The sequence below is a fragment of the Notothenia coriiceps genome, unplaced genomic scaffold (genome assembly GCF_000735185.1).
Source record: "Notothenia coriiceps isolate Sejong01 unplaced genomic scaffold, NC01 NC01_scaffold00024667, whole genome shotgun sequence".
NCBI lineage: Eukaryota > Metazoa > Chordata > Actinopteri > Perciformes > Nototheniidae > Notothenia > Notothenia coriiceps.
The window spans coordinates 8,209,387-8,228,696 of NW_011357368.1; the positions used below are offsets into that span (position 1 = coordinate 8,209,387).

The 19,310-nt window shown below is 38.9% G+C and overlaps 3 protein-coding genes across 5 annotated transcripts in view; 2 read left to right on the forward strand and 1 right to left on the reverse strand.

Annotated features, from left to right (window-relative positions):
• topbp1 (DNA topoisomerase II binding protein 1) overlaps positions 1–19,310 on the forward strand; it is a 976,277-nt gene that overhangs the window by 892,145 nt on the left and 64,822 nt on the right. The window lies entirely within an intron of this gene.
• On the forward strand, positions 7,613–8,981 carry LOC104955307 (glucagon-2). The gene is made up of 3 exons (XM_010782597.1): positions 7,613–7,707; positions 8,535–8,690; positions 8,864–8,981. Exons 1-3 carry the CDS (start codon positions 7,613–7,615, stop codon positions 8,979–8,981), a joined length of 369 nt encoding a protein of 122 aa, XP_010780899.1.
• Positions 11,692–19,310, reverse strand: part of LOC104955371 (sodium-driven chloride bicarbonate exchanger-like) — an 11,886-nt gene continuing 4,267 nt past the window's right edge. The window contains exons 2-16 of the mRNA XM_010782698.1: positions 18,932–19,035; positions 17,951–18,125; positions 17,691–17,824; positions 17,216–17,461; positions 16,982–17,087; positions 16,387–16,548; positions 16,060–16,173; positions 15,789–15,950; positions 15,451–15,702; positions 15,247–15,315; positions 13,798–13,971; positions 13,232–13,351; positions 13,084–13,148; positions 12,887–12,981; positions 11,692–11,926 (exon numbers count right to left, since the gene is read on the reverse strand). Of these exons, the coding sequence (XP_010781000.1) occupies positions 12,897–12,981; positions 13,084–13,148; positions 13,232–13,351; positions 13,798–13,971; positions 15,247–15,315; positions 15,451–15,702; positions 15,789–15,950; positions 16,060–16,173; positions 16,387–16,548; positions 16,982–17,087; positions 17,216–17,461; positions 17,691–17,824; positions 17,951–18,125; positions 18,932–19,035 (1,968 nt within the window). The 3' untranslated portion in view covers positions 11,692–11,926; positions 12,887–12,896. The remainder of the gene's footprint in view (positions 11,927–12,886; positions 12,982–13,083; positions 13,149–13,231; positions 13,352–13,797; positions 13,972–15,246; positions 15,316–15,450; positions 15,703–15,788; positions 15,951–16,059; positions 16,174–16,386; positions 16,549–16,981; positions 17,088–17,215; positions 17,462–17,690; positions 17,825–17,950; positions 18,126–18,931; positions 19,036–19,310) is intronic.

The window sequence follows — 19,310 nt, forward strand, 5'->3', positions numbered from 1 at the left end:
GTCGCGGGCCAGACAAAGCACGTCATGCTAATTTATAGACGACGTGAAGTAGAACAACAAGTCCGAGATGTCCCGAAGGCAGAGTACTCAGATCTTTGAGTTAAATAGGATTCTGCTCAATTCCACGTTCATATTTGTATTTAGTGTCTCTACTGTCTCATGTCTCTGCTGGGACATGTCTTCATGCTTTAATGTTCAAATGTCTCTACTGGGACATGTCTCCATGCTTTAATGTTCAAATGTCTCTNAAACAAAAAATAACAGCCATGGTTCTCACAGTCGCGGGCCAGACAAAGCACGTCATGCTAATTTATAGACGACGCGAAGTAGAACAACAAGTGAGAGATGTCCTGAAGGCAGAGTACTCAGATCTTTAAGTTAAATAGGATTCTGATCAATTCCACGTTCATATTTGTATTTAGTGTCTCTACTGTCTCATGTCTCTACTGGGACATGTCTCCATGCTTTAATATTCAAATGTCTCTACTGGGACATGTCTCCATGCTTTAATGTTCAAATGTCTCTGCTGGGACATGTCTCCATGCTTTAATGTTCAAATGTCTCTACTGGGACATGTCTCCATGCTTTAATGTTCAAATGTCTCTGCTGGGACATGTCTCCATGCTTTAATGTTCAAATGTCTCTGCTGGGACATGTCTCCATGCTTTAATGTTCAAATGTCTCTACTGGGACATGTCTCCATGCTTTAATGTTCAAATGTCTCTACTAGGACATGTCTCCATGCTTTATTGTTCAAATGTCTCTACTGGGACATGTCTCCATGCTTTAATGTTCAAATGTCTCTNAAGTTTCAGGAAAAAAGATTTGCTCGCTTTTTGTCCTGATCCATTTATATAAGAACCTGTCCGAAAATGAGCTGATCAGATTTTGGCCACTTTATGATGTCATAACGATTTTTTGGCTTGTGTAACCATTAGCCAATCACCAACCAATGTAACCCCCGCCCACCTTATCACCTGAATCTCCACCTAGAGCACCATTAGGCGCGTTCACACCGGAGTACTTTTCCCCATACTTTTCCCCATACTTTTCCCATTTAATTACGTTAGTACCCCTTATGTTCACACCAAAAATAGTACTTAGTGCCGGGAACTTTTACCCCCATTTTTAGTGCCTGCTGAGAGGTGGTACTCTCCTGGGAGAAAAAAGTGCCCCAGTTCTGATTGGCTGGGCGAATTGCAAACCACGCCCCGTAAAACTCGGAAATGTTTTGTAGAGCCGCTATTTTATTATCCTCGCATTAGCATTATTAGCATTAGCATTCGCCCAGAGCACAAACGCAGAGAGACTAACTTATGGCAACACAAAAGAAAACATTGGAGCGGTGGAGTGATGAGGAGGTGTCGGCGTTCTGGCGATTTACTCGGAAGGCTTCTGTAGAAGCTGCCGGGAGTCCCAACAGCTTCTACTGAAGCCAGTCCCCAACTCCGGGGACTTCCGGCCGGGGACTTCGGGTGGCAGTATACGCCGTGAAGTTGTTTGCGGCCTGCCAGTAAACCCAAAGCAGAAGAAGACGAAGTGACGTCAGCGGCTCATTTGCGTAATCTTCCCTCAGGGAACTTATTCCGGTGTGAACGCGATCGGCTCTTAGTTCCATAGGGGAACCAAGTGCTGGGAAATAAGTGCTGGGAACTAAGTACGGCAAAGTACTTGGTGTGAACGCGGCTATTGTGTTCTTTTTAACCAAATATCTCTCAGAGGGGCGTGGTAAGAGGCTCCTTATTTTCATTCTAAAGTAACAGACAGAGAATCAACACTTTTGAAACAGGGCTGAAACAGAGGGGTTTATGGGATGCTACAATGCATGATCTGTTTGGTATTTCAATTCAAACACTTCAGAGACTTCTTTTGTATATATCTGAGACCTATAATATATTGATGAAAAACAGTATAATAGGGGACCTTTAAAGGCAGTTCTCTGTTTAAATGGTCCATAACTTATCTTCCTGACACTCTCATGTTATATTTTGTTTATCAAGAGTTTAACATTTGATGTTTTTGTTGCAGGCTGGCTCTCCCCTTACCAAGGTGAAATTGTTTGTGGTTGATGCCACAAATCCATCCATCCGCACGCAGGTGGTTGCCCCGGCTTCTGTATCTTCTGGGTCTGTATATTCTTCAGTTCATAGCATCACTTAAACAGCACTGAAAATAGAAGCAAGTACAATATCCTCATTGCCTTCCTTACCTTGTCACTTTCTGTTTCCTTTGCTCAGTGATCACATGTTGTGCTCAGTGACATGGGTTACAGACGAGCGCGTGGCTGTGCAGTGGGTCACAAGGAAACAGAATTACGTGGTTGTACAGATCTATGACTTTGACGGAAGCAGCTGGCAAGAAAAACAGGTAGCTGTCACTCTGCTTCTCTGAATCACAACCAACGTGTTGACTTCAGGGTCATGTGAGGAAATTATAATTAACTGCAATAAATGTCTCTGCTCTCTATAGAAATTTGAGCAAACAAGCAAGACAGGATGGGTCGGCCATGTAAGTTTCCAGAAAGTATCCACCAAAATGAATTGGATTTGCTGTTTATGTTTACTAAATCTTACCTTTTTTTTAGTACGTGCCCTTACCACTTTTCTTTGCTGATGATAAAATCAGTTTCTACAAAGTGATGAGTGACGCTCAGGGCTACAAACATATTCATTTTGTGAAAGATGTAAGTATATTTGAATTACATACACATTCAAAATATACTGCACTATAAGTCATCATGTCTTCTGAGTTGAGTGTCATATTCCCTCATTGTGTGAAGGGCAAAGCGGCACCTATTACCTCTGGGAAGTGGGAAGTCATCTACATATCCAAATTAACGAAAGATGCCATGTAAGTGATGATGTCATACATTTCTGGCAAAACTGCATAGCATGATATTAATTCAATATACCTAAATCTGACTTTAACTTCAACTCTTTTCAACAGATATTTTATTAGTAATCAGAACCAGGGAATACCCGTGAAGAGAGACGTGTACAAGTAAGAAATTAGTGTTATATGTGTGATTTAATCTTGAATTCAAGGAATACTAGCAGACACATTTGACCGACATGAACTGTTTGTTTATCAGGGTTTTGATTGGAGGCAGCCCCTCCACTCCTCAGTGTCTCTCATGCGGCCTGCATAAGGACAGGTGTCAGTACAACTCTGCTTACTTCAGCTTTGACGCCTCTTTCTACCGACTGGACTGCTACGGTCAGTTACCCAACAACATTTCCTCTTAAGCAATAACTCATTCACACTCAATGTGTTGTGGTGGGCAGCAGCTGTGATCTGAGACTGCTAAAGTCATACAGATGACTTGATGTATAATCATCTGTTTTTGTATTTTCTATTCTTGTCTTCACCAGGACCTGGGTTGCCCCTCTACTCGCTGGTGGACAACAGGGGCTCCGGTGCAGGTCCGTAGACGTATTGTTGCCCATTGTTGAATTCCTTAAAGCAATTGTATCACTTTACAGTTAAGTTATATTGTCATCTGACTTTGTGTAACTCACACATTTGCAAACACGGAGATTCATGATTATTTCTTTATGCTTATTATTCATGAAATAACACTGTACTCATTACATATATTAATATTATAAACCGGATCAGGTTCTGGTCTTGTAGAGTAACAACAAAATGACACACATCTGTTTTTCATTGTTAATGCTACTCTCAGTGTCAATTCTTCATATCTTGCGACCGTAAATCTAGACAAGTTCTACATTGTAAAAGGAGAAATATTTTTGATATTCGATTTTGAATAAGGTTGTTTTGCACATCAGTCAATTTTAGTATGACATTAGCCATTCAACTATATTTTTCAGAGCTCTCTGTTCTTGAGGAGAATAAGGGACTGGAAAATATTCTGTCAGAATTCCAAATGCCAACAATGAAGTATGGCACGCTGAAGATTGCGGGATATGGTGAGACGATACTGTACATTTCCATTTGTCTGTTTTTTCCACACATAGAAAAAAAAATATATATATACAGTCATACTTTTTTGTGTAGCTTTTAAGATTCCTCGTTAAAGTTGCTTGAGCTTCATATTGGACCATGAGTAAGTAAACCATACACCATAAGTAAAACATAAGTAGTGAAGAAAATCATGCTTGTGCGAACACATCTTAAAAAATGTAAAGGGAGAACAGAGAAATGGTAGTCTTCTAGTGTCTCTCTCTGAACATGCACAGTGAAACACCAAGTGAAGACATTCAATCAATAAAATATTTATCATACGGGAGGATACTGTATACTGTATATGAGGTTTTACTTTTAAAGAGTGACTGTACTGGTGATAAGTATTGAAGTATTTAGTTGTAACTGTTGGACATTCGACCAAAACCATGACATTTAATGGATAGGACATTTTATATTTGAAACATATGTTTGTCTTTTTTTAAATGTCACATCTTTTTTTTCACCTGACAGATCTTTGGTATCAAATGATGTTACCACCAAATTTCAAGAAGTCTAAAAAATATCCTCTTCTCATTGATGTGTAAGTTAAAACACTCAATGCTCCATACCAATATAATTCATTGGAAATTTAGAATACAGAATAATTGATGATAAAATGCTGACCTGTGCAGGTATGGGGGGCCCTGTAGTCAGCGGGTGGACTATCGCTTCAAGCTGAACTGGGGAACGTACCTCTCCAGCTCACACGGCATCATCGTCGCCAGCTTTGATGGAAGGGGAAGCGGTTACCAAGGAGACGAAATAATGCATTCAATCTACAAGCGCCTTGGGACGTACGAAGTGGAAGATCAGATATCAGCTGTGAGGTAAAGTGTGTCCAAACATTCAATCACCTCATGTCATATCATATACACTGTAAGGTGATATCATTTGGTGGCTGATTAGCGATGTCATTTGTTCATAAAGAATGTATAACAAAGGTTTGGTTCAATGGATATCCAAATACATGTCCAGAGTCTGCTGTTTTTGTTACCTAATAAATTATTTGTGTGTTGTAGGAAATTCATCGACATGGGTTTTATTGACAAACAGAGAATAGCAATGTGGGGCTGGGTAAGCCGCTATATTTATTTTTCATTGACCTGAAATGTAATCCAATGTCTTTTGCATTTAATAAATATCATCAACTCTTACCTTCAGTCCTATGGTGGTTACGTCACCTCAATGGCCTTGGGTGCTGGAACTGGACTCTTCAAGTGTGGAATAGCAGTTGCCCCCGTGGCAAAGTGGGAATATTATGGTTGGTGTACAAAGCACTATATTCCTCTTGTCACGTGATTACCACAGCGTAATTTAAAGAGTACTTAACTGATTTAGCATCACACTTTTATAACATCATTCAAAAAGTAAAAATCATGGAGCAGCACCAGAGATATCATCTTTTCGTCCCATGAAACCTTTTCCCTCGGCAAAACCTGGTCATTATTTTATCCACAAAGCAGCCCCACCACCAGCAGTTTGACTAGAGATTGGGATGTGTTTGCTAGTGCTAGCTACCGTAGCCTCTTGCCTTTTTAGCCCCAAAAAAAACACACTAGTGACAAGACTTCAATGTGTAGATTCCTTTGAGATTCAAATGTCTATTTCAACTCTGAATCATATTATTGAATTGTTTATTTTGCAGATGCAGTGTACACTGAACGCTACATGGGGATGCCTGCAGATAATTTAGACTCCTATGAAGTAAATTTCCCACGAGTCAGCATAATCACTATGTTTTTTTTGGCTTGAGTGTGTTTATAAAAGCAACATTTTCATTATTTCTACAGAATTCTACAGTGACAGCTAGAGCAAAGAACTTCAAAACTGTAGACTATCTTCTGGTTCATGGCACAGCAGATGGTACGTTTCATCCGAATACTCTTTTCTCCAGCTTCTGAGCATGTGATAGCACTATTTCTCAACAGTGTACACACTAAAGCCTTGCACGAATGGACCCTTTTAGCCTTGAGCTTTGGTGTTAAGTCACGTATTGAAAGCACTGTCTTTCCTGTAGATAATGTCCATTTCCAGCAGGCAGCACAGATCTCCAAAGCTCTGGTGGAGGAGGAAGTGGACTTTGAGGCGATGGTAAATATTGGCTCAGTGAAGTGAGAAGTATTGACTTAATGGTGTTGATTTCATGAGAAATAACGGCCATGTGGTATTTTACAAAGTATATGCACTCATCTGATTCTCCCGTTGATTTCAGTGGTACACTAACAAGGACCACGGACTTAGAGGATCAGCCCACCATCATACATACAACCTCATGAGCCACTTCCTGCAGAAATGCCTTGTTAAGCCCAAATAAATGTGAAAAATGTGACAACATTTATGGTGACAAGACTTTCTTATTTCTAATGTTTATTTTATTTTATTGTATTAATATTCTGAAATGTCAGGTCAAACTATGTACATTTGTTTTTTGTATGTGCAATGGATGTTTGATTGCTCATACATGAGCATTCGTATTTTATGTGGACTTAGGGAACATTTTTCTGAATATCTGATATTATAAACATTGTTAAAGCCTTTGCATGCATTCATGGTTGAAATTAGGCTTTTTTTATGTGAATATGATGTCATTCAATATATTTGTTTAAATGTGCATTCATGTCCTGTTGAATAAACATTGTTTTATACAACAGTTTCATTAGTTAGATTTTTCTCTCGATCACATGATTTAGTCACATAATCTTCCTATTTTACACATATACTACAATTCAAAAATAATTCTATTGTCTCTCTAAATCAGAATCAGAATATCTTTATTAGTCCCACAGAGGGAAAATGTACATTGCTAAAGCAGAAAAGAGCAAAAGACAGCTTAATGTTACCTAAGAAGCAGGCATAACAAAAAAAGATTTAAAAAAGATTAAAGTAAAAAAAAAGTTACACAACTTACAAAAATCACATCCTGTAACAGTTCTGAGGATTTAGCAGCCAGATATATTTTGAACAGTTATTAACGGTATATATAAACATACATACATACATACATACATACATACATACAATATATATATATATTGCAACGCCAGACATGTTTTAGTTTAATCTTGTCAATTTTTCAATCAAGTTTTAAAGATCATTTCTCATTCAAGAGATGTGAAGAGAATCCAGGATTTCCTTAAAAATAAAGCTTTGCTGTCTGCACATGATTAACACAAAAATAGTTTTTTTCTGACACTAAGAGAGAAAAAGTCATTTCAACACATTTGGATGCCAGTATTTGTCAGGGTAGAGGTCATGTTTGATTGTGACACCTGAAGTAGCAGCTTTTACAACAAAGTCAAATACGTTCAGTGGACTGAGAGGGAAGCTGACTAATGGGTTGAGAGTAACAGAGGATCTGCTGAGGTCTCAGTGACGGGGGAGTCACCTGGGAGAACGCTCCTCAGCTCCACTATATAAGACTGAGCAGATCAAGAGGGGACCATTAGATAGCTTCAGAGAGAAGAAGGGCAACCATCAACGCATTTTACAATCCTTCTCTGACACTCCACAGAAAGGAGCACAGGTGAGCATTTTTGACCCTTCCTATCTTTAGACATCCAATCTGTGAGGTTTTATTTATTTTATGCTGTATTGGAACTTTCTCAAAGTGTCTTTATCTGCTAATTTTTCAGAAGCTCAAACAATGAAAAGCATTCACTCTTTGGCTGGATTCCTGCTCCTCATCATGATTCAAAGCAGCTGGCAGGTGCCTGACCAGGACTCAGACCGAAACCAAATGTAAGATCAGCTCTCAGCTTTGTCTCATTCACATCAAATTCACATCAAAAAATCCACTATCAAGTATCCTTTATGAGAAGAACAATAACGTCTTTAAGTGTATTTGGTGAAACGAAACTGAAGCAAATGTCATAGCTATCAACCAGATTTAAACAGAATGTAATGCCTCCTGACACTTTTTATTTAATTCATCTTTCTTTTTTGTCTTTATTTCTTGGTTGAGATAGCTTCAGGTAGCCTTAATATGCTACCTTAAAATACTACCATTGACATCAGAGGAAAATGATTTCCAGTGCAAAGAGACCAAATGTAATTAAAATTATGTAAATGTTAATTCTTAAAGAGAAAACCAGTAGGAACAGTTATTTTAGTTTCCATAGGAGATTATGTGGGTTTTCTTTACATTTAGTTTGTTGTTTGATTTAACTTATTGCCTTCCTTTAAGTGTTTTTGCATGTATTTGATTTTAATATTCATAGGTTTTAATTCAAATATGTTGTCATCTGTTGCTTAATAGACGCTATATGACTTTCTCATGCAAAACTATTGCAGTGTTTTTTAAATCTTTTAACCATTCAATTTCACAAGCAAGGATACCAGCATTAAGAAGGTACACATTTACAGAAATAATGCTTATTCCAAAATATATAAGATCATTGCTGGTTCAGGGCGATGCAGCAGGATAGTTGTGGTGTGGTGATACTTCAGATAGAGAGAGAAAAAAGGCAGGGAGACAATGGACATGAAAAATGGTGGTGTGTACTATAGAGGACGTGGAGTGTTGGAGAGGATATTTTGTCAACTTTATCACTCTTCATTATTCCCAGGCTATTGGCTGAAAACTCCATGCTGGCCGAACCCATTGAGCTCCCAAACATCAAGAGGCATTCGGAGGGAACATTTTCCAACGACTACAGTAAATATCTGGAGACAAGAAGAGCACAAGACTTTGTCCAGTGGCTAAAGAACTCAAAAAGGAATGGGTGAGTGTGCCCTCGTCTTACCGGACCGCTACAACTTTGTGTCATAGTAGGAACTTGAGTGGAAATAGTTATACCTAACAAGTTTGTTTTCAATTATATTAAAACTGTATGTATCTGGTATTGGATCAGACAACACAATTATATTAAAAGTCATTGTGTTTCATCTACAGGAGCGTATTTAGACGCCATGCAGACGGCACCTACACCAGTGACGTGAGCTCCTACCTGCAGGACCAGGCGGCCAAGGAGTTTGTGTCCTGGCTGAAGACCGGCCGAGGCAGAAGAGAGTAAACTCAACAAATCTCCCTAAATAATGCAGCAACTCACACCGACCCTGTGCTACTATATGTTTCACAATCTGTACTAGCCTTTTTTCTTGGTCCTGCTATTAAATTCCCTTCATACAAAGCTCTGTTGGCCTTCAGTGGTTGGAGGAAATGTTGTTCAAATGCAAGAAGTATGTTTGAAATGTGTCTCAATCATAAATGCTGTGTGACTTTATATCAAGCATTCATATCACCGTTCATTTTGTTCCCCTTTTGGCATTTTCATCTTCCTTCTCACTTAAAATGTGTATGTTACAATCAAATTACGATTCTGAATTGCTACTTCCATAATTACACCTGTAGATAGTCTCAATACCTTTTCTTATGATTCAGATAAAAGTCATATTTAGTTTTCAATAAAGAAATGTGTACAATCAATCAATGGACTTCCCTCTTTTAACAATGAATCCATTTTGATATATTGGTTTGACAAGGATCTACATCTCAGTGCGTACATGTACATCTATAAATCCACATATCAGAGAATACATGAATATTGGTCACAGAAAAATAGACTTTTAAAACTTTTTGTTGATTCAACAGTTCTGAAGAAGCAGTTTAACTCCCACATAATTGATTATGAAAGATATAATAAAACATGTTGAGCGCCTTCATCAGCTATTCTTCTGTTTATAGAGGCAGAACAAAAGTCCTTTAACACGTCACTCCCCAGGGAGGAACGTGCTGTGGGATTTGGTTTGAGGATGATGTGCGTCACCTGTCAGCTGTCACTGGAGAAGGATCTCCCAGTGATGCTCTGACAGCACACCTAGGAGGGTTATACTTAATGAAAGAACATTAAATCACGTCAATCAGCTCAAACTTGTTCTGAACAATGAATGGGTCGACACTCTTGACTTCTTCCTGGCGCTCAGACAAAACAGGAATTCACATGAGCCAGCAGCTTGACATGCTTTGGGATGTCTCTGAGCTGTCATCCTTAGCACATCAAACCATCTGTTGATTGTGGGAACCTCTGCCCACTTCCGTCTATTTGTATGCCAAATCTCTGAGGGTCCGACATTTATGCTGAGCAGCAAAGATACTGGATGTTTCTATCATGTCATCCCCCTATGCAGGTATGACATCAATGCAGAGTGTGATGCAGCATGTGTATTCACCTAATCCAGTTTCTATGATGTGATTTGAGCCAATTTAATGAATGAAAGGTTTTGTAGCGACTGATCAAGCGATGTTAAACAGCTTTCTATGTCACTTTATTATAAGGGTGCGAGAACATGTTTAATGCCTAGAATTAGTTGCATGAATGAATGCATAAGGAGTTCCTGTTGCTCACCTTAATGGTATGTGAGTGGATGTGATAGGTTCATGCTTAATGGAGTATCGTTTTCAGAATTGAGATTTTTCTATAATGATATCAATTTAACTGTGAACATTTGAGGCCATTGCGTTTGATCATCCTTTCTGTAAAACGAAGCTGTATGTAAAAACATTTATATACATGACCCCGCTCTGTCACATTTACAAACTAGAGGTATTCTTAGTGATAGTAGCGATCATACTAACTTTATCATTAATGCATTAAACCATGACTCATGCAATGTAGCCTTATTATTAGCGATGCATGAGTCATACTGTATCTGCTAGTATAGTTTGCACCCAGCTTTCCATTATTGCAGTGCACACACTATTAGTTTTGAGTCTATTTGTATTTCTTTATTCATTTAAAATGACATTGACAGGATATGCATAATAAGCCCATCCCTCGTCCTTCACAAACACATCTCTATTACAGTATGATCATCAGATGTTTAAGTATATTTATTATGAATCTTTTAAATTCATGTTTCAATAAACTTTTTACTAAATGTAAACAATTTATGAAAACTAAAATGTACAATTACAATATGCGCAATACACTGACGATGACACTAGGAGGCAGAATACTGTAAATCTGTTAGAATACAAGGTAATCTGTAGTAAACAGTCATTTTCTTCCACAACATAAAGATATATAAATATTTCTCGTATAGATATTGACATTGAGTATTGACATTTTGGCAAAAAGTGCTATTGCATTTGGTCTATCAGGGTCTATTGCCCATTAATCCCATAACAGCACTCCGTCAGTCACAAAAAGCTTTATATGATTGTACGCGTCTAGTATGGCTTTTCACAAAGTTATTACTTTATATCTTTAAGGTCAAGCATGACCATATGCTTTTAAAATATTCACTAAACTTTTAGACATATTTTACATCATAACGTCTATGGAGATAAAGGAAAATAGGGAATTGGTGAATAAATACATAAAGAAAACAAGGATAAAAAAATGCAAATTGATCCAATAAGAAAAACTTGAAAACAGCTACAGTATGTGAGCAAAAAAATCTTTTCAAATGTAGATTAATAAACTACAATTTGACAACACAATAAAATATGAAATTTCACTGGCTCTTGAAGAGGCAGATTATTTGTGACACATTAGATTATACAGTTATTCACTTATTTAGGGCTGCTCAATTAATCGTATTTTAATCGCAATTACGATTTTGGCTTGCAACGATTATGAAAACAACATAATCGAAATAAAACGATTTTCTTTTGGTTTTTCAGTTGAATATACTTAAAGTTCAGGGTAATCAACTTATAAAAACATACTGTTCACATTTTTCAATAAATGGATGTTTTCAAAGTAAATGGATAATCGTTTATAATAATCGTGATGTCAATTGTTGACCCAAATAATCGAGATTATGATTTTTGCCATAATCGAGCAGCCCTACTTACAGTACACATACAATTTTCAAGAATAAACATAAAGGATTGATTAACGGCATACAAATAGTTGTTTACAAGATCACCCAGTGACAAAGATCCATCTTCTTCATCTTAAAATGATCCTTCATGGAAACCAGTGTTGTGAATACTGTGACTGTTCAGTGAACTCTGAGATTCAAAGAAAGAAAGTATAGATGTTAAATTAGAATAAATATACTAGTCAAGTAGGCTGCTGCAACTAAAGAGGACTTGTTTCAGTCACTGTTACAGTATGTAGTGACATCAGTGTCAAAATACTCAGTTGCAAGTAAAGTTACTGTAATTAAAAGTATACAAAGGTTACAAATCCAGAAATATTATGAGCAAAATGTAATTATCAAATGTAGGAGTACTCATTGTGCAGAATAGCCCTGTACATACAGTAGGGTTATATTGCTGTGTACTATTCTACTAAATTAATCTTAGAATTCAAAGGGGCTAATGAGCACATTTTGTTAGCTTTCAATAGAATCAGGCTAGCTGTTACCCCCTGTCCTCAGTCTTTGTGCTAAGCTAAGCTAACTAACATTTACAGTAAGGATATGAGAGAGGTACCAACTGCCTAACTCTCGACAAGGGAGTGAATAGGCATATTTCAAAAAGTGCCTAACTGTTCCTCAAATCTAAAATGAACAAACCTTAACAACCAAACTCAACAATAGTTATTGTTTTGTTAATACATAGTGACATTTGTATTCGAGTTAAAAACTGAAATAAACGGTTTTCCTGATATTTATAATGACTCTTATAATGATTCCTAAAAAAGATTTCCTGTAAATTACAACAGCCACAAAAGTAAAGCCGATATCACAAGAAGCCAAAGATTTAATGAGCTATTGGCAGATGAATGGTTCTGTAGCTCCATCCCCTATTGAGATGTTTACCTCAGCTTATTAGTGCCCACACATAGTTAGAACCAATTATTATTGAACTTTAGGTAAAGTAGGATTTCAGTTGTCTTATCTTTTTTGTTCCGGCTGTCAGAATTATAGGTCAAATTTTTCCGTTTTTTTTAATAAGAAATGTAATTGTATTTTCATTTGTGTCGTAGTTATTATTCTGTATATTCAACAATGCAGAAAGTCTTACCATAATGATCTTAGGTGTTACTGTTGTTGGCATTCCAAGTATTTCCAAAAGAACCTTTCGACATTTCATCTGTGATGTTGATGACTGGTATTCCTCTGTGAAAAGAGGTGACAATTGAATCTCTCACATTTATGCGACAGAGTAAAATGTAGAGGAAAACTGTCATAATGTCCCTTTGCAAGTATAATACAACTTACTTGTACCCTTCTAATGGCACTTGCACTACTCCCTCGTCTTCCGCCATTATACTCTGCTCCTCCTCCTGAAAGTTTAATTACATACAGTTAAAATACATGTAAATATAAATCAAATTAAAATGCATGTTGTGGTGACGAGCGACTGCACCTCCTCAGCATCCTCGAGCTTCTTCTTCTTGCTCTCTGGCATGAGGTCATCCAGCCAGCTTAGCTCTCTCTTGGTGAAGAAACAGTCCATGAGCTTCCTGATGAACACCAGAGCCAACACCTGTAGAATTCACAACCAGAAACCTCTGAAAAATCCTACTTTTTAATAAAGAAGTATGATGCTCTGGAGATTTTGAATAATAAGAGGCTAACACAAGAGGTAATAACACAAACACGCCTTACTGAGCAGAAGAAAATACAGGACTAATCAGTTTAAAGAGTTTCAGTAAGGTCAGGGATGTAGTCGAAGGAGGTGTACATTAACCAATTTCTGGATGCACAGCAGCAGAAATCTACAGTTCTTCCGACAAAAGATATTAATGATACAGCATGATTTTCATTATGTTCAATCTGCTATTTTGAGAGGGTTCAGAATAAAGTGAATTGTTTGTTTTACTTCTAATAACTCCTGCATTAACCACAGTGTACATGGCATGTGCCTAATGGACCCCAGTGTTGAAAGGTATGCTGTGCTTGTGATGGTCAAAAAGTGAATAGTTTACACACCATCATGGGAAAGACAATGGCAGCTTTGGACGTCTTGATGACCCAGAGCAAAATCAAACAGGTGAGCTGGATGATGGTGAAGAGGTGCACCTTCCTCAGGGGCACATGGCGCAGATAGATGAAGTCTGGCTGGTGCTTAGCCGGCATGCCGAACAGTCTCAGACGGTCGAAGAGCTGGAGAGGAATGGTAGAAAAAGATGTTTAACTAGGGAAATATCTGGTTCCTTATCAGCTTAAGGCTATGATGTTCACCAGCTTGCATCAAACTGTGTATGTCTGTCAGTAAGTGCTGAATAGGTAGTGTGCATTGGATTTTTAGAGATTTTTTTTAAAGTAGCAACCAATGAAAACATCAACGTGAATGATGAGAGTGAACCAAAACAGTTAAGTCATAGGCCTGACAGCATAACAATAAACTGACATCTATTATGGTCTGTAACACCAAGAGTTACTTCAACTGTAGGTGATAATTATATGAAGGTTCATCAAGGTCAATTTTACATTGTCACGCTGTCATTAGATACATTATCAAGAAGCTGATCAATCAGAGACACTTTAAGTCTTCTTATCTTCATAATGCATAACTTGACAAGGGTTTTGACAACCTACATACACATAATGTCAAAGTGTTCCTGAATGTGATGAAAAAGGAATTGTTTGCCTCTTTAAGGTTATTATTTTCGCAGTGTTTTTGGCAACAGAAAGCTTATACAATATGAAGTGACCGCCTCCGGGATCGATAAGCAAACATCCAGCTAAACGTTTGTGCCTGCTGACTGTGTGCCTACAACAAGCTGGAAACCCTTGAAAAGCATAAAAAATACCCTTTTTGCAATCAATGCCTTTGAGTGTTTGTCTTGAAACCCAATAATAGAAAGTACTTTAAAGTGAAGAAAACAAAACTAAAAGGGGGCAATTAAATACCAGCCAGGTGTTCTGTAAATGCTGGGAACACACTAGAGTCCAATTAACACTTTTTATCTGGGCAGCCAGACAATATGGAGGCGCTCCCCTATCATGGCTCGGTGAGAATTAACTGTCTACACAGATTATTGGAGGTTGAAGCATCCACAAATTAAAATGTAACCACACTGGCCAATTTATTCACACTGGCCAACTGTCTGTTTAATCTCATGTCTAGATTATCTGCATGTGCAATGAGTCTATTTACAACCCAAATGCTGCCGAGAGTATCACAATTGGGTGGTGTTGGTATTCAGTCTGTTTCCATGCATAATGTGGGCATTAAAACTGAGGAACTGTGCATTTATCTGTGTGATGGAATTCATTTTTTAAATAAGTCAGATATATTAATTCCACTTCAATCACAGAGTCTGTCATACCAAAGGTCATATGAGAAATATATTGTATCCTTGTGTTTCCTCATGTAACGAAACAAGTGAGCAAAAAACAGATGCATTAAAAACAATGAAATTATAATAATTGTACCTGAATGCCTCTGAGAGAAGAGGCTCCCATGTAGAGGAATACTCCGTACAACACAGGCATAGGAATGAACTGAGGAACGATACAAATGCTGTGTCAGAAACATGGATTTGCTCAGTAACTGCTTTATTTAAGCAGACCACTCAGTGATGAATATGGAACAATAGCAGAGAGATACTTGACGTGATGAAAAAGATGGTGTCTGACCTTCAGCACAGAGGTCATGAAGACAGAGCAGCCCATGAGGGTGAAGATCATGAGGCCGGTGAAGCGCTGCTCTCTGATGCCGAGGAACTTGGGCTGCTCCCCGGGAGCCGAGCACTCCGACTCCAGTTTCAGGCTGTTAACGTGGCTGATGGAGAGGACGGTGGCCGCCACGAACCACGGCAGGCCCATTAAAGAGCACACACCAAGCATCACCCCCACGATGAACAGATCCAGGTGGTACCCACAGCCTTTCTGAAGGGGGAAAGCACCAGTAAATATCTTTGATTCAGACATCCTGGGGGTCTGTATGATGCAAGGAATCCTAGAAATGAAAGTACCTTGAGTTTGTGTTCCTTCCTGTTAATGATGACGGCTGTGATTTGTTGGTCCATGAAGATGAGGATGGTACACAGCACGGCTGGGAACACCGTAATAATTGCCGTCCACCAGGGGTTAGGCCCAAGAGGATTAATGAACCAACCTCGATCATCTCTGGTTGGCTGAGAAAATAAAAACGATTGTTGTTGGTTAAACATCATGAGTAGCTTGATAGAAGATAACACAATTCAGCAGTGTGTTGATCAAATCTTCTTTTGTGGACTAGCTCACCTTAAACACACTGGGAACCTTTAGCTTTGGAGAAGGGATCCCTAAGGCATAGTCGATTAAGACCATGGTAAGGATGGCGAAGCAAACAGCAAAGTCGCTGATGATGGCTCTGACCTGATTAAGAGGAAAATGTGTCAACAATCATTCAGTTTGTTTTTTACAGGAATAAAACCCATCACTTCATCAAAAGTGTCCTAGTTTCTACTATGCAGTACCTGTATTTGACCACTAGAGTGTACCACTGCACTTTGCAGCTGTAGAAGCTTTAGTCTTCATTCTTGATACATAATTCCCTCTAATGTAGTGATAATGTGTGAGAAATATTACCTTTGTGGGAAAGTAATTGCTGAACTTGAACTCCTTGAGGAAGGCGGACAAAAAGATGGTTGAAAAGAAGAGAATGACGCACCAGAAGAGGACATCGGGTATGTAGGGGCCTTTAGGGCCGCAGGCACTGCCCACAAACTCTCCCCGCTTCTCAATACAGTCCTGCAAATAGAGGGCCAGAATTATTCAGTACATGAAAACCAATTTACACAAACTATACAGGGTACAAAAATGTGCTTTTATAGTGATTGGCAATGACGAGTAATCCAATATAACCCAGACCAAATGCGCTTAATCCCCCCTGTTCAGATTTCTACATCTGGGAGGGCATGCCACTTCAAGGGGGAAGATCTAAATGCAAAGTATTCTTTTCAGTTTTTCCTATTGCAGCTCAATAACTCCTCACAGCTGCCAATAGACGTGTGGTGTTTAGCCTGCATGTCTTAAAGTGTGTGTGTGTGTGTGTGTGTGTGTGTGTGTGTGTGTGTGTGTGTGTGTGTGTGTGTGTGTGTGTGTGTGTGTGTGTGTAAAACCTCCATGATTGACAGATTTGTTTTTTGTCTGACTTTTTCGAACCAGCTCCTGTTGGTAGTACCTTGGTCTCCAGTGCTTCCCAGTAGATTTCTGAGGCAGTGACATTAGTGTTCTCCCAATACTTCAGGGTAGCATTGGTGGGGTCAGAAGGTTCCACACATGAACATCTGCGGAGGCACATGAACATCTGGGTGAATAAATAATCCCCCTGGGATTTACAGTACCTCTAAGGAATGTTTTTAGTAATTACACTTTTTTTGAACAAGGTATCATGTGAGAATAATTGTCCACATACGAGTACATGGTGAGTTTGTCCAGGTTGTTGTTCTTGTTAAAGGGATAGTGATCCCCCAGGTGGATGAGTTTCTCCAAGGCCTCGTAGATGAAGATGATGCAGATGAGTGAGGCGAAAGCTTCCTCTGTGAAACGTGTGATGTAACAAACCAGAGTGCTGGCATCTGTAGCCACCAGCACCATACAGAGGAAAGCTGTCCACAGACCAATGCAGGTTCTCAGAGACAGATAGGACAAGCCATACTCCCTATGTGCAGATTAAAGAGGGGAAATCAATGTGGGGCAGATTGGAGATCACATTGTCCATGTAGTCAGAACATCAAATGGGAGACCAGATGTTTGTGAGATGATTTATCCTGAAATGATCTCACAGAGAGCCGGGAAACATCAGACAATGTAATCACCAAAGTGTAAAATAGATAGAATTAATTTAATGAAATTATTTCCATATACAGTCATATGAAAAGTAATCATACTTGCAGAATTTGAACAATATCTTTTCAAAAACCAGCACTGGCCCTGTGCTGCCCAGAATGGTGAGGGGCTGTCCTGCAAACAGCGAATAGGCGATCCCAGTCAGCGAGGCTCCGAACAGCGACTCAATCGCACTCTGGGGGATGGGAGACGATAAAGAGATAAATAGAGTACCTTACATATCTGATATATTGGACAACAACAGTGTTCCGCTAGTCTTGGCAAACACTGTAAACATTTAAAGGAAGAGCTAATCATTTACTATGCGTCCTTCTGTTGCCTCGCCCAGCAGTCCCCCGAAGGTGATGACAGGTGACATGCAGGCACAGTAGAGGAACAGGAAAGAGGCCACACACTGTAAACTAAAAGCATCAGTGTAGTCGGACAGGTAGCAGGGGGCCTTGCGCTTGATGTCTAAAAGTAGACCACCAAACCACCTGGAAAATACAAAAATAAATGTGTTACTGTGTGATTTATTCACACGTTAAAATGTAATTGCCATAGATACTCTATTTCTTTAAAGAGCAGTAGCCCTCCAATGCCGTTTTCATGATGCCGTTTTCAACTTTTAAGTCTGGCTCAGTGTGATGGGCCTCTATGATGGAAAAATCGAGCAACAAAAAGACATATCCTGGCAGGATGTTTCTATGGAGACCACATTATGAGACCAAAACCAAGTTTACACAGAAGTAACATAGAGTTGAGTGTAGCAAAGTGCTGGCTTTACTGGATTCATTTTAGAACAGTCTGTGTACATATTATGTGTCTACAGAGGAAAAACTCTAAAAAAAATTATCTTTTTAAAAAAGAAATGCATTAAATCTTCCAAATGCAGGCATTATTTAGTGCCATATGTTGTAATGGATATATGAAACACATATTTTTAACTCAGAGCACTGAACATAACTGTTTTTAAAGAAGCAGACTTACAAAATCCCATAATGTACTCAACTGCAAATTCTCTCAAGCTAACTTTGCACACATCAAAAATCATAATAAATTATGATTTGTGAGGCTTTGTAGGCTGAGTTGTCCAAATGCAAATAGATTCTGTGCAACCAAGTAGTGAGCGTAGTGAGTGGGCTGCATCCTGTACTGCCACAGCACTGCAGTATACTGACTGAGAGGCACTGATTTATGTAAATGTAAATAATATTTCTACACCTCTGTAAGACTTCGCACTCTTTTACTGGTGCCAGGATTTACTTTTAACAAAAGCACTGCCCGTTCTGTGATCCCCCACCTGCCAGTACGCTGCAGCTCTGGACCCCCGTGTCCATCTTCCTCCTCTTCCTCTTCGCCCTCTACTAATCCGTTGGGTAAATTGCTACATTTCTTCCTCTTCTCCTGTTTGACAAACAAATCCACAGCAGTTGCATTATTTAGAACCACATCACATACCTCATTCACACCAACGGTGTTTCAGGGCCGGTTCGGAGCTGGAGCTTTAAGAGCACCGGGTTTTCCTGTTCACACCGCAGCGGAGCAGCCTCTTAGCTCCGGAATCCGGTTCATTTCGAGAACCAAAAAATTGTCAGATATGACAACTGTGACCTCTGCCTTGCAGTTCCCAGACATCTGGAGAGGCCCTGAGTCTCTGGCTTCCCCTGTTAATTGCAAAA